Source organism: Bacillus rossius, chromosome 3 (assembly GCF_032445375.1).
Source record: "Bacillus rossius redtenbacheri isolate Brsri chromosome 3, Brsri_v3, whole genome shotgun sequence".
Classification (NCBI taxonomy): domain Eukaryota; kingdom Metazoa; phylum Arthropoda; class Insecta; order Phasmatodea; family Bacillidae; genus Bacillus; species Bacillus rossius.
The window spans coordinates 104,793,738-104,821,353 of NC_086332.1; the positions used below are offsets into that span (position 1 = coordinate 104,793,738).

Consider the following 27,616-nt stretch of genomic DNA (forward strand, 5'->3'; position numbering starts at 1 on the left):
AGATAACTATTTTATTATGTAATGTAATAATAACCTTAATATTAATATTAATATGTGGACTTGTTCAGTACAAAATTTGAACTTGCAGCGTGTTCTATACAATTAAGGAATGCTGAATTTGTTCCTCCTTTGTTGTAAAGAGTTCATCTTTTAAAATATGGACTAAATTACACTAATAATTTCATTTTCATCAGTTATTACAGAAGTGATAAGATGGTAATGATGTCGTGAGGGAAAGGGGGGGGGGGGGTCCGGATCGGCGTGCGTGTAGACCTTGGGCGCCACCACGTGGATGGGCACGTGGACCCGGCTACCGACTGTCCCTAGGCCGTGACGTGACCCATGTGGAGCTAGGCTCGACTTCCCCCCTGCGTGGATATGCTAGAACTCACTGGCCCCGCTCTCAGTAGCGGGCACGCTATGTTGCCGGCGAAGACGACTGCTTGTGGGGTCTTGAGGTGCCGCAAACATCTCTGTCTCTGGAAAGCTCGTGGTCGAGAATTGAATGCAACGAGTCGGGTGAATATTAAGTTTTATGGCCGCTGACACGTACACTGACAATGCGTACAAAAAACAGCAAGTAGTCCAGCTTTCATGCTGACCAATACGCGCGTGGACTGGCCCTGAAAGTGCAAGCTTGCCAAATAATACTAAACACTCCGGGGGAGCTTTAATTATTTAAGTTTCACAGTCTGCCAGCGGGGTAGGCCTCGAAGGTTAACAAAAAAAAAGGTTAAAAATAATTACAACAGTGGATGATAACGGATCAGTTGAGGGCAATAGTTGAAGTCGACGAGGTGCTGAGATACGTCCTACCCCGCACGGCAAACGGAAGAGACTGCCCGGGCCATGGGTGTCATGGCTGAATTTACCATTTAGTAGACTGATATAACAGAACAATTAAACATAACATATTTAAATCCTTTAAACAGTACATGTTAATTTAGGCTTAAGTAGTATGTATTACAGTTATTTAATTATTAACTACATTATTTAAAAAGTTGAAGTCTCCACTGCTCAAGTTAGGGTGGTGCCGAAAGGGTTCGCACAGGGCGACCGAACACACGCACACACGCACTTATTGGCGGGAGGTTTGAAATAGAGGGTGTCGGTGGGAGGAGAGGGTGTGGGCAGCGGCGTGGGGCACATCGGGCTTAGGGAGGGCGTAGTCCTGATCGACGTCAATATTACCTTTAGAAAACCCACACTTAACAAACAATAATATTAAATAATAATTATTAAGTTTGTACTAACATTTATAATTTAATATATATATATTTAGTTCCATAATAAACACTTCAGTTGATAATTAATATGAAATGTTAGTACTTTCTATGAATTTTCAAATCAAATTGGAGTTCAGAATAATAGCACTATCAATCGTACTGATTTTAAACACTACCTGGGTACATAACAGGCTATTTGAGTTGCCTCCCACTGTTTGAAATGCCACAAATAGGGATGACAAAAATTTTTCCTTGTATCAATATATCAGTCTTTTGATTTATCGATGGATTAATTTAATATTAATATCGATACTGAAAAATTAGAACGCAACTCTGGTTACTACTAACTTTTACTCTACAAATGAAGGATGTTAAATGTTAAGTGTCATTCCCATGCGGTTTTAAAAAAAAGAAAACATGGTTATTTCATTAATCTGAAAATAATGAGCCATTAAGCTTATACATACTTTCTTTTCTCAAAACAACACGTATAAAGATTTTCTTTATAAAATTAAATTATAGTTAATACTCTCTCATAACATGAATGCATAGGCTGGAGCTCGTTCCGACAGCACTCAATTGAAAACTTCTGTGTCATTCACATACTATACAATAATATTTGGCTATCTCAAAGAAAGTTACAAAATATAAATAAATATTCCACATTAATCTGATTGTACAGAGCAAAATTCCAAGACTAAATTACAGTAAAGATTCACATTAGCAGCTGCCTTTTAACACTATAAATAATATTCCAGTATTACAGTTTGTTAATGCTGTTTGCTCATTTCTTACATGTCATTCCCTTATTTCAAATCAAAACAATTTATTTGCAAACACAACAAACCCTAAAGTGATGCTACACAAAGACTAGGGCCAAGTGGAAGGCCAAACAAACAATCCAACTGCTTTGCCTCGTCTTTCGTACGATCAACAACTTTTGTGACGTTCCAATACCTGGCACCATTTAACAATGCTAACATGCGCTATCCACTTGACTGCTTTATTGGGAAACCATAAGAAAATTCCAGTAACCTCTGCATAGTAACATTACATAAGAACTCTGGTAATAACAACCATTCGAATTGATACCCACTGCAACTTTGTTGCACAAACTGTTGAGTATACACCTCCGCTCTCACAACTGTGACCGGCGTTAACCTGAGCCCTGCAACTTCCTCAGGGGTGTACAACATGAAGATAGATTAGCACAGGCTCCAATATGTCTCTGTTACTTAAGCTCTGTGAGGTCCAGGCACTAACAAATAATTGACCTCTACACCTGCTGCTAAACATGTATGTCAAAGTTAAAGCCATACACAAACCTTGTCAATTGCAGGACCATTCAAGTACCAGATTAATCTTCATGCTTTATTCACAACTCTGTTCATCTTACAGCAAAATTTGTCAAAGCTACAAGGCATGTTATACACTTGGCTCCAAGGCCACAAGCCCTGTCATTTCAATATGCGAAAACACTGACAGAATCTGCATCAAAATTTCTAAGGGCTTACTAGACAACAATAATTTAACTATACATAATCATATCATCATGATCGCAACTTACTCTGTGTGTTGCCCACACAACAGGTATTCCCCGAATTGTAGCCTACCCTTAAGCCTACAACATACTCAATCAAGAGCTCGACGAACAAGAATAATTTACAATACTGATCTCTTAAATTATGACTAGAAACGGCCAAGCACCCCTGAGCAGAGGGGAAGGGAATCGCTTCAGGAAGGGAGGGAAGGAGAAGCAAATAAAGGGAGGGGTTGCACACAGTCCAGAATGAAACTATGTCATGCGGAGGTGGCCATTTCAAGTCTCGAAGTGTCCCCCCCCCCCCTTTTTTTTTTTCCTTTTCCCCCACTTGAGATTATTGGCTTTAAAATATTGATATTTGTGATATATTGGGTTATTATAGTATCAACAATTTTACCCATGTTTTTCTTATTATAAAATTATAATTTAAGTATATGTAATATTGAGTCTTAATTAGGCCTGTGCAAATATCAGTTTTTTAGCTAGAATAAAATACGAATATGAATATAAAATTATTCACGAACATCAATATTGAATTTGAATAGGAAGAATGAGAATTAGAATCTCACAAAAGAAAATTTTCGTGTCATGTAACTTCTGGAAAATTAAACAAATAATACTAAATTTAAAGTTTTGTTAAGTCAATTCAGCTACCATGGAAAAGGTTAAAGTATTTATATTATGAAATAATTGTTTTTTAATTATGCAACTAACCTAACTCAACCTAACCAACCAAACAACTAACCTTTCGTTTCAGTTTCTACTTGCCGTATTTTCCACAACCCGCTACTCTACAAATTGATCCAGAAAATTTTTGCGAACTGCAAAATACAGTGAAATCCATTGCAATCTATTTTACAAAAAAGTTAATCCTTTTTTAAAATTCTGTATTCTCAAATTAATGATTGTATGAGCTCATATTTACATATTTAAACCCTAGTTATTCACGAGTTTCCGTTGTTAACGGCAGCCAGGTAAATTGTATTTGTTGCAGCTATTCCAGATGATGCAATAATGCTACCTATGTGATTATTTGAAGGAATTGCTGTCAGACTCAAACTTATTAGGAATGTTTTCGCAGTTTCTCCTGGCGTATCTAAGAAGACGATTTCTCCAATCCGGTTACTGTCAGTTTTCATTATTTGATTGTAAATGCATTTTTGCACAAGCGTTAGTTAAGTAACATTTGATTGCACATACAACAAAATATCACCTATGTTGTAATTTGGTTCACAACATAATTTTACATCGAACAAAGCAGCAGCACATTGATTCGGTAATGGCATTTCCAATTGATTGAGAACTTTGTTCGAGTTTTGCATGCAAAAATCTTCAATCATTATATCAACACTTTGATTTAGATTTCTGCTGTAAAATCCGTGTTCATATTTGAATTTTCGTCGCATATACAACAGAAAATATCTTTGGCCATGTGCGATTTATAGTTCTCCCGTAACTCTGTTGGAGATGAAAGAGAGCAGGCGGTTAATATGATTGCAAACAAGACACAAATTTGATTTGGATGTGACGTGTTGCACGCGTCATTAATACATACTTCCCAGTGTCAGTCTTTCTCCAATAAATTCAGAGCAGGACATGCACTGCGGAAAGTGGCATGTGTAACATAGTTGACAATTCCCAATTTCTGGAAAGACGTTGGACCGGGCTTATTTACCAACAGCATGCGAAGAAAGAAGCATTCAACTTAATTGGGATGTATGGTGTACTGGCTGTCTATAGTAGTTTCTTTGAATATGCCAGGTTGTCTCTCAACTCGTCTCCTCATATGCATCATTCAAATGATTTCCTATTCGCATTCTATGTGTAATACGTAGGCACTTCCAAATACAGCATAGTTTATGAAAATACATAATTTTGACATAATTTGAAGAGCAATTAACGTTGTAGTCGATGGATTCAGGGCTATTTGTTGCACATTTGTAGCTGTGAAATAAACGCATTATCCATATTCTATATGTACTGCTAAATGAACAACAGCTGGACTTCTTTCATGTATGGGATTTATGTATCTTCCAATCTGATACTGTGTGATTTCGTCAATAAGTATTAACACATTTCTGTCTCTTCTTTCTGGTTACACACCAAAAAATGCCATGTTGCTGCCTTTATTCATGTACTTACAAATGTATTTGATCAATTTAATGGAGTTACAGTATTCCACGTTTATGTGCACTTTATATGTTTTTGATAGCAAAGGCGAATGTGTGGAACAAACCATCAGTTATCTACTTTGGCATCACCATTTTTCATTTGTATGTTTGCTAATTTATCGCCATCTTCTGTTGATCTTCTTCTGTTTAAAGGATATCAATTTTTTTCTATAACTGTGTTGGATACTAATGCTCAAGGACATCGTTTAGTGCATTTCCATGTATCATGCATGGTGAATTTCAATTCATGTTCTGCAAGGTCCATATATCATATTTTTTGTCACCACTTCATGCAAATTCTTATCAGTGTCCACATATTACATCATCAATTTCATTGAAATGATTTTGTTATAGTGCCAAATTAGTATTAATGCATGTGGCAATCCTCTGTTTTGTCATTCCACTGAGTACATCTTGCAGCTCACAGATCCAAACACACATTAAAAAAAATTGGTTGTCTGTAAAGTCGGTTTACGGACGATAGTTTGTGACGTCATATCAAAACATTGATGAAATGATTGCATACTTTTATGAATAAAATTGACTCATTTTTATTTTAATAATAAAAGAATAAATACTTGAAATTATACTAGTAATCAGATTTTTAAAATGCAAGAATAATTAACCTTTATTGCCGTAATTGTTGTTGTAATAAGCAATGAAAACCATTAACTTTTCACTTCACTTTATAAACAGTCGACGAAACAGTTCACATGTAGATGACTTGTAATTAATTTTAAAAACTGGCATTTAGCTATAAAGTTTAAATATAATTATGAACAAGTTTTCATATAAGTAAACTGTAATCAAATATCTATCATCATTTATATGAATCACCATAATTGTTTAGTCATTTGTAACATAACCTATTATTACTGCACTCGCCGACAGATGCTACTTTTTTTAAAAATAAAAGAATAAATACTTGAAATTGTACTAGTTATCAGATTTTTAAAATGCAAGAATAATTAACCTTTATTGCCGAAATTGTTGTTGTAATAAACAATGAAAACCGCAGATTAAAATTTGTCGAGAATATTTTACGTTTTTATGTCTTCCAGTGCTCAAAATGATATGCAATTGTGGCCCCGGACACAAAATTTTATTTATAATTCATTAATAATAACGCCCCTCGCGATAAACAAAGGACACTGTGTATTAACGAGTGCCTGGTTGCCGTGGAAGAGGATAGATTGCTCGATTCGTTCGGTTCGCGTCCGTCACCATAGATGGAAACACCGTAGGGGAATAATATTATTTTGTTTTTATAATACGATTTTATAACAAATACACATCCCGAATACACCAAACGTATTTATAATGTGTTACAATATTTTTTAAAACATTATGCAAAAGATCCTGGGTGTAATTTGAATTATTATGTGTAACTGGTAACTGTAAAACACCATTGTTTGTACAAAAACCTATTTGAAAATTCAACATTACTTTTAAATAACCGTACAGATTGTGCTGAAAATCGGTGGATGATCGTTAAATTACATAATATTAATAATTCAAACGACGAAAACATGATTGAAAAGTCAAATCGATGGTTGTTCCAATCGAGTGGAAGAGAGATGCGGCGCAAGCGTACAATGAGCGTAACAGGACACATCGTAGTGGGACAATGTGCATTACGGGACACTTTTTCGTGCGTGTAGCCGGCGTTCATCGATTTATTAGACGTTGTCATGTCAACAAAATGAAAATAAATCTAAATCTATGAAAATTCATTTTAACAATCCAATGAGAAACATTGAAAATAATAAGTGACAGCATCTGTCAAGAAGCTAGATGTGAGGTATCAGCTGTGTTTAGTATTTAGTGTTTTGCTGTTACGTTCAAAATATGGCCCTCTCATAGATTTATAAATGTCCCATAGATGTATATATGTTCAATAGATGTATATATTTTATAGATGGCAAACCTTTGACATGTCTGTAATATAAACAGCATTGTTGTGGCTCAGTCTCGTTAAATGGAAAAGAAAGAAAATAGAAATGATATGTTTCTAATATGTTAAATTACACATTTTTGAAGTGAAACTTCTTTGGGCATGATGAGAGTAAAATTTCACTTATATTTTAGTTACAATTTCAAGGCAGAATTTAAATGCAACATTTTCACGAACCATTTTTTTTTAAACGTTTCTGACGCCAAAGAGTTATATAAAGAAAGCACTTACAAGTCGAGGTTTGAATTCCCAAGGAAGTTTCACTTAATTACGTGTACTGAGTTACACGTGCTCTTTTTATATTTATTTTTTTATTTTTTACGCTGTACCATAACTATATTTTCTTAGACGTGTCTGTACTGTTAATATTGCTCTCATATGATTTAATTATTATTGACTAGAGAGCTATGATTAAATAAAGTATAAACAATACCACACTGTGTGTTTTATGGTAGGCCAATGTACTGTAATACATACAGGAGAAAACAATATAGTTATTCAAATAAAACTGAATAACATCAATATCATGAAACTATTTTATATGGTGATTTTAAATTGAGAATAAAATAAATTCCACAGTTAGAGAAGTACTGAACAGCAATATCATTTATTGTACTAAGATATAGCTTAATGTCTCTATTTATTTTTTAATGGAATTTGCTTCAAAAATAATAAATATACAACATAACATTTACACCCTAAACAAAACAATAAGTAACTTTATGGCTGAACGACTGTTTTCATAGTTAAAATTCCAGATATATGTCAGACACATGAAAGGAACAACCGTTCATTCAATATAATCAGTTTCATAAGCCTTCGAAACAACATAATACGAATAATGTTTTACTAATCTTTTAATATTGGTGTTAATTTCGTCTAGCTTAGGCTCAGAGGTAGTCACAAGAAACGTTCAAAAAGGACCACTGAGTGAGTGAGAACCAGAAAATTACAAATAGTGTTCACTACAAAAATTGTTATTTTCACTTGTGAAAGTATGTGTTCGTTACGTCAGATTACTAAAATCACGTTTTGTCAGTGTTATGCTCTCGTGGTACATATACAACAAACAATACTGTTCATCCAAATAGTGTTGCGTGTGTGTATAAGCGAGGAAAAGATTTTCAGAACAATGTACTCAATATGCTGCTCACTTAGATATATCGCTGCTAATAACACTGTTTTATACATAAAAAAAAAACACTTAAGACCTTACTTAAATCACTTCAGTATTGTTGCAACAGTCAAATGACTTATTTACACTTGAAATGTAGTGGATTTAACACCATGTCACACAGTCTTACTTCACCATTTTTGATGCTATTACATTATTTTCTATTCATTAAAAATGTTCTTAAATTAACAAATGCTGGTTCCTGTTTGGCTGTAATGCCTTGAGGTTAAACGTTTTCCAGTATCAATATCACAACAGAAACTGTCAACAAAGATGAGTTTAGTGTATGACACAGATTTAAAATAGAAATATACTGAAAGGGTTATGTTTTGTAAAATAAAATAATTTTAGTTTTCAAATTTCATGACTTAGAGGGGTCTGAGAATTGTGTTGACATTCGAACAATAGTCATAGAGTTATGGGTTTCGTAGATATGGCTTGAATTTGAATGTAAAATACTGTTTATAATACCAAAAGTAATAAATACTGGATGTAAAATAAAAATTATTAAATAACATCTGTGATAACACGTGCTTTAGCACAACGCTCGTATACGAATGCAATGTGTCATTATTTCAAAGCAATTGGTGAAAAACCTTAGGATATTTAAGATTTTGTACAAACAAACATTTACAATCTTATTTATATAGATTGTTATAGTAAGCTTGTTTATGATTACGTAGTAAAAATTTTTAGTCACTGTATCTAATAATTTGATGTAGGGTTAATATTTTAAAACTCTTGAAATAATGCTATTATGTACAACTCAGATTGGCCCGACACTTCAAAAATAATAAATGAGAATTATTGTTGATGTTTTAAATTTTTCTAGGTTAAGTAGTAATTTGGTTATGCAGTTTTTACTGAAGAAAAAGAATTAAAAAAACTTTTACGTAGGTTCATTTAGTTTCTGCAAAAAAACAAACACTGTATGCCATTACATGATGCTCACAACTGATCCACACACACAGTTCTCATAACAACATGAACGACGTATCTCTGTTCGAAAACATTAATGTTTATTAATTTAGATTTTTCCAAAATGTTCTTGATACTCGCACATTTTAAATCTCGCTGATAAGTCGCGAAGTTGCTTGGCGTTGATGGTACAAGTCAAGGACAAACGTGTCCTTGAGTTGGCAACAAAACATCACGTACGCCCCATCGTGGGCTGAGTGCCGAAAACTGTGATCGATGAAAATTCAAAATTAATGTCTGAAACGAGGTTAATTACTGGTGCAGCCTGGACCACAGCTGTAAAGTTTGTCCTTTAGTACCTATTAATGAATTGCTGAGCCCCTGCCAAATGTGACTTATTCAGGCGACATCGAGCAGAGAACTGGCGGAATGACACCACTGCCTCCAGCCACACTGGGAGGAGGGAGTCACGTGACCACTGCCCATTCACAACACAGTGTTCACAAAAAAATCAGAACACATTTCACTACAGAAAACTTCCAGAAGTCCATGCCTGCTTTACTGTCTCTCTCTTTTTCTAGTCACATGATAAGCTCCATGGGAAATGCACAAATTCCTTTTTTCCATCATAAGAATACATACATACATATTTTGCCAGAAAGCCTCGTTACTGAAAAAAAGTCTGAAAAAAACAATGGCGCAGCCGAGTCCTTTCTTTTACTCAAACAATAGCAAATGTTCTAGAATTATTATGAAAGCTTCTGAATAACTTCAGTTGTAAAATAATATAGACACTAAAACAAAATTTAAAGTAAATAACATACTGAAAAACACATTTAGCCACCTAATAAATTATTTTCAATAATATTAATAATAAAATACAAGTATAAAAACTAATTCAATATAACCTTGAGATTAAACAATCAGCTGATCCTTTTTAAATGACAAAATATAATATTTCTTTAGCAAATACTTGTAAAAGCTGGGGAGCGTAGGGTATTACAATGTTACATTGCCTATAACTTGAAAACTATAAAACTTTTTGAAATTTGTTTTTTTTTATTCAGCACTGTAATTAATTGGCCTATCAACTGTCATCAGCTTGACGTTCAATTCTGGAGCATTCTGTATAAACTATGTCACATTTGGTTCACACAAAATTAAGACAGGTCTAGTAGTATACAATAAATTTGGTAATGATGTGAAACAAAACAATAATAATAAAAAAACACATTTTTAACAATTAAAATTCTACATAGTATCGTCAAATCATTGAAATAAGTTCAGTACTTTTAAAGGAAGTGGAAGATTTTGTGGAGTAGTACAAATTATACAAAGAATGTTGATTTGGTTTTGTATCAGTTTTCAGCATCAGTCTATACTGTAAATATTAAATGCATTGATAAGTTCTTCAGATAAGCTAAAGTTAAACTGAACTGGTCTGGTTTCTGTCGTCAACATGACTGTGAGTCTGATTGGTTATGTTGGTGGTTTAAAAATGAATGTGATGTGCACAGTTATCAAAAGCTGTCTCTTGATACTGTATGAGATGTGTTTTATTTTTATACAAAAATTAATTTGTGAATATACATATTATAGTTATTGTGTAAGATACTGTTACGATTTACTGCGGGTTCATAAAGGATAGCCCAATTAAAGATTTTTATCACACACAGTTTTATTGATGGCCACTACTTATGTCACTAACAAAAATCTTCTAAAATGGCAAATAAACAATTACACTTAAAAATGTTGCTTCCCCAGTCACTTGTTTTCACACACCACACACTTCGCTGGGCCGCACCTCTGGCGCAACTCTCGCCGCAGCACCCCTCCTGGGTCTCCGCCGCAGGACTCCGCCGCCGCCGACACTTGCCTTCGCCGAGGATCTGCTCGACGCCTCGCTCAGAACTTCGCTCGGGACTCCGGCGCGCCCGCGACACTATTGTCCGGAAACTCCGCCGCGGGAAAACTCCCGACTCCACTGAACGTACTCACTCCTTGCCCTGGAACCTTCGTCCAAGGACCACTCTGCTGCACCCGCGTCACTATCGCCTCGGAAGCTCCGCCGCGGGAAGGCTGCCGCCTGAACTCTCTGAACTCCACTGAATCCCGATTGGCGTCCTCGGGCATATATATAGGCTCCGGCGCAATTCCAGAACTCACAAGAGCGGCCGGGGCCCGTCGCGTCATTCCGCGTCGACACGACGGTAGAAATCTCTCGAAACACGTGTCAGCAGCTCGCGCAACTCCCAGCTGTCCGGTGTCAGTTACGTGTCAAAGGCAGGGTGCAGTGCGGGAAGTGGGGGGAAGGAGTGGGGAAAGCGACAATCCTTGTTATCTTCCAGGCGTGCGCGGCGCATATCATGTTGCAGCAGTCGCCAGCCAGCTCTGCACCTGCACGTGTCCCGGCCTTGCTCTAGTTCGTAACAATACCAATTGCTGAAGCTCTGCACTGTAAACATATTTTTTTTATCATATATATAAAGTTACTCTTGACAATTAAATTCCATTTCCTACTGAGCTTCATCTTCAAAACACATTAATCCACTGCCATTTATACCAGTTATGACCGTTGCTGTTTTAAAGTAATCTATTCTCACCAGAACTTTGCGGCGATAGTCTAAGCATATAGCGAGTAAATTCTAAACTCAACATACAAATTTGTGCTTGACAGATAGCAGTGTAATACTGAACTCACATGACATTAGTCCTTTTCATGTTCTATGTGAGTCGGTTAATCATAAGTTTAAAATGGTAATCATTTGAAAACCTGTTTGTTATATAAAAATTAACATCCAGACTATTGTTCATGGTATAAAATATATATTGTGTGCAAAATAAAATCATTATTCTTAGAAATATCTTATATTTAGTTTTTATAAATTCTTAATTTGATTCTAGAAAGTACTAATAAATTTTGGAAAATTTTAATCATAATGTTTGCTCAATTAAGAGCTTTCTTAATAATCTTGTGGACAATTTTTTTTACCTACAATACTATTCAATGGATAAATATTTTTCCTTGTGCCTGAAAAACTATGGAACATAAGAACAAAAGATATGTACAGCAAATATTGTATACAATATTGATAATCTCAACAAAAGATAATTTGAACCTAAGTAAAAAAAAATACCTGTACTAAGAATAGCTATTCAAATGTTAAACAATGTTATGGTATAATTTAAATTTAATAAACTTAGCTTTTTCTCAAAAAATATTTTATTGAAATTCAATATTATAGAAGCAAAATATTGATATAAAAAATTTTGGCTTTAAAATATTGATACCAAAATATTGAAATTTTTAACCTGAAATATCAATATTCCTGATACATTAATACATCATTGCCATCCCTAGCCACAAATAGTCTGTTTTTTGAATTGTCCATGCAATATTTTTCAGCTTCTGTTTCATGAGACAGTAATGAAATAACTTTGAATACTTGTTGCATGTTTAAAACGCAGAGTGTTGTTTGTGTTTTTGATTATATAGTCACGTTAAAACATCCAAAATGAGATTCAAGTATTTATATCGCTCAAATGACTTAACTTTATAACAGTGAACATTGGTTTACGACAAACTCACAAGGTATGCTATGTCTAACTTTTGTCTTCAATTAAATATTTATCTCGAAGTGTTAGTATTCAAAGTCAATTCAAATTTTAATAAAAAGTATTCATGTTTGAAAATTCGAATATGTATTCGTACAGGGACAATAGAAAAAAATTCTTTTTCTTTTCTTTTTAATTTTTGCTTCTCTAGTTGTGGAATGAAGTAATGATGTCTATTTCAGTTTTTAAAGTGACCTGGCATAAGTGTCTCATTATGATTCATACAGTACACAGCCAAGTACCCCATGAAGTGTCACATGTTTTCTTAAGTATGAGCATGCACTTCTCCGGTACTTTGTTTATATTTTGTGCAGTATAAGTGTGGTATAAATCTTGTGAGCATCTGGTAGCAATTATGTTGGCCACAACAAATAAGATCTCCTTTTATAGTATAAATTGGCGAGGGCCGAAAACTATCTGCAACGTGCATTTCATGTAGTACAGCTGCGGCACATCCTCACTAAGGTTAGGTTGTTCATGGCGACATGCAGGGACCTTCTTGCTGTGAAAACTGGCAATATAGAAGATCACCTTCAGTTCGAGTTTCTTTTGACTAGTGGTGATAACTGTTAACTGACATTCGTTCACCCTGGTAAAGATTGTATGAGTTCAATGTCTTATTTTTAGAGGTTATAGCCGCACAAGATAATATTGCCAAGTCAACTCTAAAGAACACTGTCATGTAAGTCAAGAGCATTCAAAATCACTTAAGCATTGTTGCTCTGCCACCAAAGAAGTTGCCAATGTTTTCAGGGAGTGTGCAGTCGTAGACAATAAGAAAGGAACAAGTTTTGAATGCTCTTTCTTTTGTCCTTACTTGGAGGTGCCCCTGCATTCCTTATTCAAAATTAAAAATCAGGGACATGACCACCCCTTTCAGTCAGTAAAGATTATTAATTTTAATAACCAATTTTCAAAGGAAATTTTCATGATCTCATCACATCTCTTTCACTCCATGAGTTTGGTTTGGCTGGTGATGAGTGTTTACTTCACTGAGAGCGGCCCGATTGATGCCAGCACCTTCTCGTCCCTAGCACCACGTCGCCTGTGTGAGGACATATCTGTAGAAGTAGACACACAACTGTAACTCTATTGCTGTCACACGATAAGCAAAATACATTGATTCATATTCTTAAGAAGCTTGATTTGATAAGTTATTGTTATTTGCAGTGTCTTTAAATTGTATTCATGTATCGAAATGCAGAATGAAAACAGGGAAAAATAATGTGTTATTCTTGATGATGGTTCTACTTTATAAATTTACAACTGGAATTTTAATATTTTATTGAAAATAAATACTTTATGTCAAAAGAAGTTAGTTTCAAAATGAATGCCACAAGAAGAGGCAGTGTCTTATCCCGACTTTTTGATTAAGTATAAAATCTCCCTAACATCTCACGTTTCATGAAAGTTTGTGTTCCAAGTAATTACCAAGAAAGCCTTTTAACTCCTTTAATTGTGTTATCAGGTTCCATGTAATTATGAAAGTTTTATAACTTTGTTGTTAGCTGTTCCACTGTTAAACTTCTCAAACTTAGCAAATGTATTTTGTGAAGCGAGGCTTCATAATATTGTCAAATTTCAATATTGTAAAATATTAACTTGTAGCTTGCGTGATTATGGTATAAGAGTTCAGAAACAAACATGGAAGCTTGCGAAAATGTATGTACTTTGCACTTAACAAAATTACTTTATCTTCGTTGTCACAGTTAACATTTGAGATATACTTTTTTTTTCAATAACTTTAATTGATTACATATTTTTCATGGTCACTCATTTGGGGCTGAAAATTTTAAAATATATTTTTCCGAAAGTTAGAATCTATGATCTAATAAATTATGGTTGTGAAATAGACTTTTTCATGCAATTTTTTTAAAAATTCATATTGACATTCTGAATGTTTGAACTCTTAATACAGTAGACTCCTGATTATCTGGGATTATGACTGGCAAGGGGTCCACAGATAACTGAAAAACATGGTTAAAGCAATGTAAAAAAAATTGATTACAATTTTTTTTAGCCTATCAGACAAACACTGCGAACATTATTATCAGACAAACACTGTCACTCTCGCCCCGTGAAGCAACGCTCTAATTTGCTCCGATAAAACTGAGCGCTAATCAAAACAGCACTAGTCAAAATAATTTGTTTTCTAATCAGGTAAGTGTGCTTGCTGACCACCATTTTAATCAAGACACTTCTCCAGTTAAAATTAATTTACCGTACTTATAATTGTCTAAATACATTTGAAATACATTTAAATAAATGAAAATCATTGTGAAATTAAAGAACGTACCGCATTGTTTAGGACTTGGGAGTAGTATGTAAATGGGCATTCGGGGACAGACTTCAGGCTGTGGATTGGGGTTGTGACCTCACGGCGGTCATATTAGATGACCTTGACCTTCAAAATTTGCCCAAAATAGGCCGAAATTTCCAGTTGTTTGGAAAAAAATTCCGTCAAAAATCATACAAAACTTGAAAAATAAAAAATGTTCTCTGATTCGAGGGAAAATTTCCCGTTTTAAGGGAAAATTTCCAATTTTATTCCTCAAAAATTTAAAAATTTGAAATTTGAAAAACTTAAAAGACTTTTGGCTTAGAAAGAAACAAAATTCCTCAATGATGCTTAAATTCCCCAATGACAAACCACCCCAAAGCTTCTGGCGGCCATATTGAAACACCTTAACCTTGACCGCAAAATTAAAATGTTTTAATTTGTAACCAAATAGTTGAAATAAAAATTGCTTACTTCAAATGTTTAGTTACTAAATCGATTTTGGTCCTCAGTTTGATACCCGGCGAAAGAAAAATGTAATTTTTTTTATCCGAGATAACTTTTAAAAAAATTCTTGATAAAAATGTAAAAAAAAATTAATAAACATTGCTTACGTCACACTGCCAACTGTCAATAGTGTAAACCAAACATGGTACTCATAGCAGCGAAATTCAAACAAAAAGGATTCTTTTTACATTTGCTCCTCTGATGTTTTCGTGCATCATGAGAAAATGCGAACGACATATCAGAGTAGCTGCAAGGATGCCTAGTTGATTGTAGTGCCATGCGAAAAAATGTAAAGGTGAAGTCCGTGTGCCTACTGATGAACTACCTGCAGACATTACGACTCCTCGCTTTAGACTGGAGATTCGTATGCGTACAAACACAAAAACAGAATTTCAGCAACCGAATGTGATTAGGCCTGTACATGAATCTAAGCCTAAGATTGTGCTCGGTGCATTACAGGTAAATGATAATGGATTCCACTTGGCGAAATCTGTATTTCGTGAAATGTTGAATCACTACTATTATCTAAATAAGTTTAGTGAGTCGAAATACATTTGTACTATTCTTGACGATATCAGGCAGAACATTATCAATCAGCTTACTGATGAAATAGCTACATACGGACCTTTAAAATATAACTTGTCGTTGACTGTGTAAATTGCAAACCATATCTGTTCAAAGACAAAGTGAAGAAGTGTACATTCAAGACAGCGAATTCTCCCATTTACAATTTCGACGATGTGAAGCAGTCTGTGAAACACCTGGTCTCTGTCTTCAGTAAATTGATTGAAGCTAAGAATTAGTCTGTTTAAGCCAATGCAGAACTAAGTGTTAATAAGATTGCTAACTATAACAAGTGTTCCTGTAGAAGAATATACTTTATGTAATAAATTGTATTTGTAAAAAAAAAGTTTTTTTTGTACTTGTCACTTTTATGTTAAATTGATGTGATATTTAATTAAATTAATTTTATTACATTAACATGGATCAAACCGAGGAAGGATATTGATCGAATAAATTAGTAAATTATTATTGATTGATTAATTCGATGATTTTCGGAATTTTTCCTGAATTCCTAGGTTACTTATTACGAATTTTCAAGATGGCTGTCAATATACCTCAAAGACTTACTGGATGCTGGTAGTATTAGAATTTAAACTTCTTTTAGGACTTTCCACTATAATTAATTATTGATATTATTTTACACAAAATTATTTTTTGCATTGAGTATCGAACAAATGACAGGAATCGATCGAATCAATCAGTACATTTATTGCAGATTTTTTTGATGATTTTTGTAATTTTTCCCGAATTTATAGCTAAATAATTATAGATTTTCAAGATGGCATCCAAATTTCAAGATGGTGGGGTCCACTGTAATAATAAATGATTACTACACTCTAGTGTGTAAAAAGTAAACTAACGTGGCGGCAGTGCACTCTAGAAGACAAAAACAATATGGTGGCTTCCAGCAGACGAAAACGAGATGGCGGACGTGACATCATACTTGCTGGCAATATATACCTTGACTGTAAGACTGTCGGTGGCTTCCGTAGAGGAAGGTTTCGTCGCATTTTGTCCTCACCAATGTCGAACCGAGGACTCTATGACGTATGTCTGTTTTTTTAAATAATATTTTATTAAAATCTGATTAATCTTTTTTTTATAAATTTTAATAATTTTTCAAAATTTTCTAGCATAGAATATACGGAATTTCAAGATGGCGACCGTGACGTCATTAACCAAGATGTCGCAATGTTTTTTTATTTTAATTTTTATTAATTTTTCATAAATTAAAAAAAAGCAATTTGCAAGCTTAAAAATTATGAATTTTAAGATGGTCTCCGTAACGAAGATTGCAACGATCTTGAATTTAAGATGGCGGTTTTTATTTAAATTTGATTTATTAATTTTTTTATTAATTTTAATATTTCCAAATTTCTAGCATAAAGATTATGGGTTTTCATGATATCTTTTCTAACAATAATTGCAGCAGTTACGTCATAATTAAAGATGGTGGTGTGATGTAAGTAATTTTTATTAAACATTTTTTTAATAGTTTCGGATAAACAAATTACATTTTTCTTTCGCCGGGAATCGAACCAAGGACCGAAATCGATTTAGTAACTAAACATTTGAAGTAAGCAATTTTTTTTTCAACTTTTTGGTTAAAAATTAAAGAATTTGAATTTTACGGTCAAGGTCAAAGTTAAGGTGTTCCAATATGGCCGCTAGAAGCTTAGGGGTGGCATGTCGTCGGGGAATTTAAGCCTCTTTGGGGAATTTTGTTTGTTTCTAAGGCAAAAGTCTTTTAGGTTTCACGAATTTTTAAGTTTTTTTGGAATAAAACTGGAAATTTTCCTTTAAAACGAGAAATTTTCCCTCGGATTAGAGAAATTTTTATTTTTCAAGTTTTGTGTGATTTTTGACGGAATATTTTCCCTAAAAGCTGGACATTTGGGCGGATTTTGGCCAAATTTTGAAGGTCAAGGTTGGAGGTCTATGTCAAAGGTCAAGGACATCCAAGATGGCCGTCGTGACGTCACAATCTCAGATGGCGGCCGACAATCCTAATCCACAGCCTGTTCCCGGATTCCCATTTACATAATACTCTTGTGCATAATATTCCAAGTAGGTGTTAACCAACATTTCTGTGTTACAAAATACTAATCTTATTGAGATTTTTGTTTTAATAAGATTTTTAAAAAACTACATTTTCTATTTTTAGAAATATTATTTAACCTGTTAACGTAATTCCCGACTCTGATGTTTAATAAACGCGTTTCTGCCATGATTTCCCACTAGCGCGTCTTAGTAGGCGCGGATTAATTAGTCCTGAGAGCTCCTGGCTTTACTCTCCAGAGCTGCTGCTGACATGCCTGACACGCGGGATGGCTGTACACTCGGGCATCGTCGGAAATAATTATGCACTGAAGGAGCAAATAGCTATAGAGGAAAGAGCAAAACATTGTTTGTTAATTCGTCACATTATTAATTCGTTGCATTACTAATTCATTGCATTGTATTCAATGCTTCACAATTGCTTTGCCATTGTGCGCTCACGGAAATAATGTCAGAAATTAATATTGTTTTTATGGTTTATGGAATTGAAATATTGCACGGTTAAGCCGCAAATCGATAACCCATACCCGAATAATCGAGAGTCTACTGTAGTCACATGTACATAAACAATAACAATAAAACAATTTGTTTATGCCTTTAAAGATTAAAACCACAAAAAAATTCAAATACTTTTTTACTTAAAAAAAATAGTTGTGCTATATGCTAGCAAAAGTTAAGTCGCGCATTTAATTTATAGTGATTCACAAAACAAATGTATTTATTCAATTGGGCTTATATTTTGAAGTTTTCTCGGATGCATCCAACTTGGCTGCATCACAGAGACATGGCAATATTACGAAGGTGTAGAGAATGACAACCATAAAGTGTAACATTTTGGGGGAGCATCAAGTAACATGCCCGCTAAAGCAAAATGCAAGAACAAGAGAAAATCTAAGGCAGAAATTGTGGACATGTGTTTTGTCTTCGGTGACAAAATATAAAATTATAAATAAAAAAAATTTATATATACATGCACATGTATCCCAGAAAATCTACATAGTACGAATATAAGATGAGCCGGGTCACTGAGTGTCTACAAAAGAGAGTTGTTTCTTCATAAGTGTGAAACAATACATTTTGTAAGACAACTTTGAAAACTATCAATAAAAATGTAGCAATTTTTAGTGTCTCTTTTTAAAAGGAATTTTATATTTAATGAGTTTTATAATGGTTATTTTATAAAGGAATGGCATTATTTAAATAATTAAGCTAATAAAATGGTTTATTTTGAAAAATAGCTGATACATCTGAAATGAGCAATAAATATCAATTAAGGTGTAAATTAGCACGTATAGGAAAATGCTAATTTTTCTGGTCCCTAACAACTACAGGCAAGCCTTTTTAACGAGAGTTCGTGTGTAAATAAAACAGACAAGCAATTGCGGGATAAAAGTTAATTTTTAATATAAGGTTAAACAGATGACTTACACACATGCACAGTATATTGTTGGTAGTTGTTGAAGTACTTGAGAGCAGAAAGTGTACAGGATATATTTAGTGCTACTGAGTGGACCCTGCCACAATGGGGGCACAAAGAGGAAAAAGGAGGAGGAGGGGGGGGGGGCGGTTACTTCCCGATGGGGCCCCAGCCGTACGACACGAAGAGCTGCGGGATGATGGAGTAGTGCCTGCGAGCGCCGAACGTGTCGTAGCCGGCGTGCGGGGCCGCCACCGCGGTGAGCGCCAGGGGCTGCGGCACGGCCTCGCCCGGCAGCTGGGGGGGCGCCGGGGGGCGGTGGACGCGGGCCTTGCGGCTCAGGTACAGCACGCTGAAGGGCATCCCCCCTGGCCCCCAGCCGCGAGACGTGAACACGTTCTTCTTCACGCCTTCCACGCCTTCCCTCGTCTGCAGCACACCGCATCCCCGCCACATTCGCCACGGTCATCGCCCTGTGTCAGCCTTCTACCCGGCCACGTCTTGCCAACGGAAAGCTTGTTATATGTGTTCTTTGTCCACGAGGGCAGATAGGTATGTAGACCGTCTCACTCATAGATTGCAGTACACGGCTTATGGCGCGCGCTTTTGCCAAATCTCTTAACACACTACAAATTTCAAGAGACGTGTTTCTTTGGTAATCTGATTTCACAAGAAGTATTTTAAGATTCCATATGGTAATTTATAACTTTTTATACTACTATGCTTATAAATTTGTAATGAATTGCTACTTTTTTTTTTTACTTACAGCAATATACCGTTCACACTCATTCATTGATACGAATCCATAACATAATTGTAACGTGAAATTGATAAAGAAATTAATATCATCACATACCTTTTAATCACTATCGCTACCGCTGACCAAAGTTAGAGTAACACAGGGTTGACCAGGAGAATGGAGTTGGGTGAGGTGGCGGAGATGACTTGGATGAATTGGGCGAGGCTAAACTTAACAAAAACCTTTCCTCGTTGTCTTAAAGTTCGTTAGCTCTCCGCAACTCTTCTTTCATGTTTTTCACCTTTTTTACATAGTTTTTCCAGTTTATTTCGAAATCTGGTCATAACGTACTCCATATAATGTGCCTTGAAAGTTGTGTTATGCAGTCTTACGAACAATTTCACTTGTAGTCCAGTCGTTTTAGGCATTTTAAACCCCAATCTGCGGAAAAATTCCTAGTGAGCTGAATTGTTGTATACACCTTTATTACGGTGTTGTAATGAAGATGTGAAAAATTGACATTGATATCGTGCCGGCTAAAAACCTTATGAAGGTCGAAAGGTCACGAAAATCAATTTTTCGCAAATATCTCGCGACCTATTGCTCGGAGGTCAATAGAGGTCATTATAAAAATTGTTTTTCGTACAATTATCTACAAAAAATGCCTCTCGCATTTTTCTGTAAAATTAACCGTTTTCGGAGTAGAGCGCTGAGAAAGCGACTATTATGACGATGCACTCGTTTCCTCACCACCTTCGAGGTAGAATGCAAGGCGCGTTTTTTTTTTGCATGGTTTTCCCCGTAGGCATAGTCCATTATATGTAATAAGAGTTTTTTTTATTTAAGAGTGAATATTTTTTTATTTGAATACTGAAAAATACAGAAAAATTAAACTTCAGTATATAATTTTTTTTGGTCATTCATTGTCGATATCTTCAGTTTCTATTTCATTAACAATTGCTGACAAAACGTCGAGTGGACTTATTCCTATATTTAAATCGACATCTTCATAATTTCCATCATTGTTTGACTCTGCAGCTTTTAATACTGTGTCTTTAAATGTAAGAGTACCTACTCACTTCTCTAATAACGCGTCTGTATTTTTTTCTCTTTTTCTCTCAATTACTATACTCGCTTCTTCTCCACAGTACAAACATAATTTTTTGAAATCAAAAGAGCTGATTCTTTTCTTACGCGGAGATATTGATGTACTCGGTTCTTCTTGGCGTCGTTAAAAAGCCGCAATACTCAAATTGTTCGTATAATTTTTACGACAATTGCTATGAACATTCACAAAAGTCACAATTTTTAAATATTCAATATTACCATCACCTCTAGCGATACTAGCATTTTTTAATGTTTGTAGACCACGCCTAACTTCTACTACATCACCATCCGATAACAATTCATTGCATATAAAACATGTATCACTCATTATGAAAACTCTTCAAGAGCATGAAACTATTAAAATAACGTCTTTAACACTCAAGAAATAATTTTCAACTGAGCTAAACACAGTCCGACAGGCAGTAGCAGGTATAAAGGGACGGGTCTGGGAACAATAAAATACGGAACATCTGCCAGTGTAGGTCGTTTGTATAATATATAGTAGATTTTACTAAGTTCCCAAACCTCTATAATATAAGTATATTTTTCACAAAACGCCCAAGTATCAGATATAAGTTTTTAAGACACTTACAAACATGAATGAATTAAAAGCAATTGAGTTTACGCCTTGGTGTACGGTATACAATACCGTATGTGAGTGCATTCTAGTCCCTTTCTCAGCGCTCTACTCCGAAAACGGTTAATTTTACAGAAAAATGCAAGAGGCATTTTTTGTAGATAATTTTACGACAAACAATTTTTATAATGACCTCTCTTGGCCTCCGAGCAATAGGTCGCGAGATATTTTCGAAAAACTGATTTTCGTGACATTTTGACCTTTATAACTTTTTTAGCCAGCACTATATCAATGTCGATTTTTCACATCTTCATTACAACGCCGTAATAAAGGTGTGTACAAAAATTCAGCTCACTAAAAATTTTTCCGCACATAAAATCTAAAATGACTGGACTTTTGGGCGGGCCCATACCATTTCAATAGGGTTGCACTCGCAATAATATGGATGCAAGTGAAGTACAGTTTGACATCGCTTTTGGCTATTTCTTCAAGTTTGTATTTTTGAAGTGAAAACTTCTTTACCCGCGTTGAACAATTTTTGGTAGGGGCAAAACTTAGGGTTCGCGTCATCGACATGCTAGTGACGTGTTGTGCCAGACTGGCGACGCGCAGCAGCCTGTGTGCATGGGTAAAATCTTGTGAGTTCGCGTCACCGACATGCTGCCGTAGCTGTAAGTGAAGTTAAATTGACCGCGTTGAGCGATTTTCTTTTGTTTATTTATTTACGTAGTGAATGTTGATTATTTGTGGATTTAAGTTCATAGAATTTTTTTTTTGTATAAAACTTAATTTCTTCTAATTTTAAAGTTATTATTGGTAGGGGCAAAACTAATGGGTTCGTATCACCGACATGTGAATGATATAATACCAAAATCATTTTCTTACGTACTTTTAACGTAGAAATGATGTCATATTACATATTTAAAAACAAAGTTTTAAGTTTTTACTTCTGTTGACAGTACCCATGACTGCCTTTTCGTTTTTTTTTGTACTTATACCTTTCACACCCTACTATGTGTAGAATTTCTCACTTACTCATACCGACATAATTAATGCTTTTCTCTGTGAACCACTGTCTAAATCCCCCACAATGCCAAATTTGCACGGTAATCTGTTCACACATCCTGATAGGTATGACACATTATCTAAAACAATAACAGATCCCTCTGAAGTGTTGGGCAAAAGATGTTCGGCAAACCACTTTTCATCATGAGCTTTATCTTTGTTCTTTTTGCACAAGAGAGTAAGGGCAGTGTTTTGAACAAAACCGTCCTTATTCCCTGCATGCACTAAGGCAAAACGCGCGCCATGTCCTGCAGGAGGTTTAAGACCTTCAATGGCTGCCTGTCGAGAGCTCTTCACTGTTGTGTTTTTCCATGTCTTTTCCAAACTGAGCTTCACATTTACCCACAACTCATCGGTATAGACAACTGGCTTTCCTAAATCCCTAAACCTGTTTACTTCTTGCAGGTAGGTATGCCGTCACCGAATTATGTCGTCTCGTTCGGTAAATGTTGCATTGTTTTCCCTTCTTAAATACTTAAACCCAGTATCGTGAGGGAACCTATGCAGAGTGGTACGAGAGAAATCTGGTAGTAATTTGTCACTATTAATTTTTTCTAGACTATTATTTAAAGTGGGTTGAATGTTAGCAAACAAAGAAGTGTGAACGATCCATCGTAACTCATTCTGTACGATGCCAATGTAAGTTGGTTCATGGTAATATTTCTGTTAGCCTTTTATTTTAGATTTTACTTTACCAGGCATACTTAGGGCACCATGCCACTGCAGTTCCGTTCTAAAAGCGTAAATGGTTCGTTCAGAACAGCCAGTTGTTTTGGAACCTTCCTTAATTGCATCGTTCACACTCATGATTTTGGAAAAAAATACTAAAAATACTTTAAACATAATATTGCGCCCCCTCTCTTGTAGCCTACCAGTGTAGTTTATTTTCAGTGTTCCACCTGCAAAGTTTATATTTATGTAATCCACATAGACAGAAAATAAAATCACATATGTGAATAAATAACCAGTCAAAACTGTAACTGTAACAAGTCACCGGACACAATGCGTCGCTTGGTCGCGAGACACGGCACTAACTGGCAGGCTGAACTAAGGTAGCCTTTATCTTTGAACTTGCTTGCAGGACAAAACCTCACTTCTCCAAACACCCGGTCGTGTTTCCTCTTATGACAACAGTTTGGGAGCGAGCCTATATTGGAGCACGCTCTTGCGCTGATAAGACACAGCTTTGGACATGAAAATTGTAGGAGCAATTGAGATGATTTTGCTTTTAATATCAAATTCCAGTCATTTGAACATCTTTCAAGCTTTCGACCCCATCTATCTTTAATAGCAATAAACTTTGCAGCTGATCAACATTTTCATGTGTCAGTTTCTGATAAAATGCCCTTTAGGATTAAAAATATGTATATAACTGAAACGTTAAGAGTTTTTCTCTTGAGATTTATTCGGTGGCATTCTTAAACATTAATTTATTACAAAAAAAAACCTGAATTGATTGCTCTTGTAAGTAATTTTTTTAAATTTGTATACAGTTTTGAATACTTCAAAACATTTCCCAGTTAATAAATTACTTTTTAAAAACAATTTGGTCCCTTAAAATGATATTCATAATGCAAAATATATATCACCTGATGCATATTTTGATGTTTTACAATATGCAATAAAATCTTTGCCAAAAAATAAAATTTTAAATTTGTATGATACATGGAAACAGCACACGCAGAAACAAGGACAGCGTGAACGACAGTTGGCGTGTGTTTGAAAAAGAAATAAAGCGCCCATTTACTTCCACACTGCAATCTAAGAGTGGGACGCTCTATAGTAACGTAGTTCATAGAAATCTAGGAAAGAAATCTGCTGAGGTCTTTTGTTGGGAACCTTATCAACATGTGAATGAAGTGATGTATAGAAACCATGGATAATCAAAATGTCAATGTCGGGCTGCACAGGAATTCGAACCCAGGTCATCCTGAAGTCCACTGTGTTTTACCATTGCACTACCTCATTCGGGGTTTACTGTGAAATGAACTCATTACAAATTAAGTTTTCAAAGCTTCCTTTTTATACCAGAACTACGATTAGTTACAATTTTCACAATTGCGTGGTGTACACTCTTGTGAAATTTGCAGCAAACCTTGGAAATAAATTTTTAAGGTTATGTTTTCAATTGTGTCATTTGACACATTTTAAGAATATAGTGGATTCAGAACCACATGGATATCAATCTGGTGCCCTTGAGGTGGGTCAATGGCTTGAGACATAGTATTAAAAAATATGAATGTTGCAGAAATGAGCTAGTCACCTAACATCCAGACAACATAAAAGGCTGTCGAAAAAAAAAGACAAAGAAATTATATAATAGTATAGAGTAATAATATTACACGTTACGTATGATGCCCCAAACTTCCAGTTTGACTATTACTAGAATTGTTGAAATATATTATGTACAGTTTCAGCATTTATATAGAACCATGTTAAAATCTGGACAATAATATGAGTGAGAGACAGTGTAGTTATCAAGAATAATTTATTAAATATACCCAGTAGAATGGTATTACCGAAAATAAACCTCCATTTGGTGATCAGTGAAAGACACTCGTAGTTACAGAAATTTTACCAAACCTATATAATTGAAAACCTACTATTGTAATTTACTTTTTGACAATTGCCACACACATTGTGGCACTTGTCATAATGTTTAACGAGTTTTAAAATAGCTTCTTCGAAAGAAATCTGCTGCCTGGGAATGAAGACATTGTGTAACTGCATTGTTGTGTTGCGACCGCCTGAAGAGGCAGTAATCACTCTGTGCCAAGTCTAGGCTATGGAGGATGGAGCTGATAAAAAACATCCCAAATTCTAGGGTGCGTGAAGTGCTGAGTTGTCAAGCATTATCGTGAGCCAATGTTTCATAGTAGGCAAGATTTTCTATGACAGCATTAATTTTAAACTGATGTAGCGGACAAGTCAACTGCAAAACAATATTTTAGTTCACTCCTCTATATCTACTGAACATTTGATCACAGCACATTTAGAATGATGATGCTATCAGCGCCCATTTCTTACTCATGCAAAGGTTTTTTCCTAATTACCCTCGTATTAGTGTTGCACATAATCATTTTTATAACTCATAAGCCATAAGTAGTTATAATTTAATTACAAGATATGAATAATTGTACTTGCTGAGCTTTATACTCTTAAATAATTTTATGGACAGTATTGGGGTTACTAGACTGAGTTTGCCTTACAAATTTTGAAACACAGAAATGTAACCGAGTGGATTTTACAACGACAGATGATTAATACAATTTTATTTCAACAATAAACGTATTTTGTGTTATTTCACCCATTGCCAATGTTTTGAATGCGCATAATTTGAAACAAAAATGTGAAATGCCTGGCTATTGTGCGAAACTTTACATATAGGTTTATTACTTTTATGTACATCCACCAATGGGAAAATACTATGTACATTCTATCTGGATTGCACTAAAAGTAAATAGTTGTCTATTTAGGTTTTGTTCTTAAAATACAAGATTTTAATAGTTATTAGTATGTCGATATTAACAGAAGTGGTCCTAGGATTTTAATTACATCCAGATGTTTTACAATTATTGACAACATTCTTTTAATTTTTGCATTGTTTGTCAGAATGTACAACATATTTTAGAGAATACCATGTGGTTCTGGACACATTACACGTAATTACCTTGTTGGTGTGAGTTATTCGATGGTAAAGACTGTTTCCAGACTCCGTCATCACTGGCAGTTGGCTGGCGCAAGAAGGGCTCGCCTCTGTGCACGGTCTCTTCTGCACGTGGTTGTCCTCGTACGTCCACCCCGTACTTCTGTCCTCTCCTCCTGACTGGTCCACCACCACAGGGAAGCCCATGGCCGTTGTCAGGACCAAAGCAGTCATTGTCAACGTGGTCTTCTCGGTCAGCATGGTTATTGTCAGCTGTTGTTGCACAAAACAAGTTCAGTTCATGTACATGTGCACATTCTCAAAACAGAATTTAGCAAACTTTAGTAATGTTTCTTTTAAGTTTGATGGATGAGCTTTGTATCAAAAAGGCGTCATTGACCATACGATGTATGTCCAATGTGCCTATTTGAGCAAGCTGTGACAGTTAAGGACAGGAGATTATGTTTCGATAAGGTCTTTTATTTTGGCTATCACAAATGTTTCAGTAAAAGTAAACAACAATAAACTCTACATTAAGTAACAATAATATATTTAGAATAAATTTAGCTTTCACTTTGTTATTATTTTTGTAGGTTAATTTAATCTCTCTATTTAATCAATTACTTATCCACAAAGACGAAAAGCATAGTGGTTAGGAGAGGGGTGAGAATTTGAGGGGCGGAATCCCAACATATCGACAAAATAATTCTATTAAAAAAAGGATAAGGCAACTTTATTTTCAGAACAAACGTGCCCCTTCCCTTAATGAGATTCTGAATTCACTATTGTGTCAAGCAGTACTGTGCTCAAATGTTTTGCAAATTTGTGGTGTTACTTGTCACATTAATTAATTCCTTGCACTCTTTCATATTTCTTTAGTGTTCATATATCACATGTATTAGATGTTTCTCAATTAAATGTACACCAAATAATTTTTTTACATTGAATTTTAATTTTTATATATGTTAAATGAATGAAAGTTCGTAATTTCAGAAAATTTCATAAAGTTCAGAAACGTTCACTTTTTCCTTTTTCATTCATATATTGTACATTTTCT

The 27,616-nt window shown here is 34.9% G+C and overlaps 2 protein-coding genes across 4 annotated transcripts in view; one reads left to right on the forward strand and one right to left on the reverse strand.

Moving 5' to 3' along the window:
- Positions 1-27,616, forward strand: part of LOC134531099 (RNA-binding protein 42) — a 143,706-nt gene that overhangs the window by 46,604 nt on the left and 69,486 nt on the right. The window lies entirely within an intron of this gene.
- LOC134531101 (uncharacterized) lies at positions 19,274-26,851 on the reverse strand. Its single transcript, XM_063366650.1, has 2 exons — positions 26,584-26,851; positions 19,274-19,854 (listed from the first exon to the last, which is right to left on the reverse strand). Exons 1-2 carry the CDS (start codon positions 26,818-26,820, stop codon positions 19,576-19,578), a joined length of 516 nt encoding a protein of 171 aa, XP_063222720.1. The 5' UTR covers positions 26,821-26,851; the 3' UTR covers positions 19,274-19,575.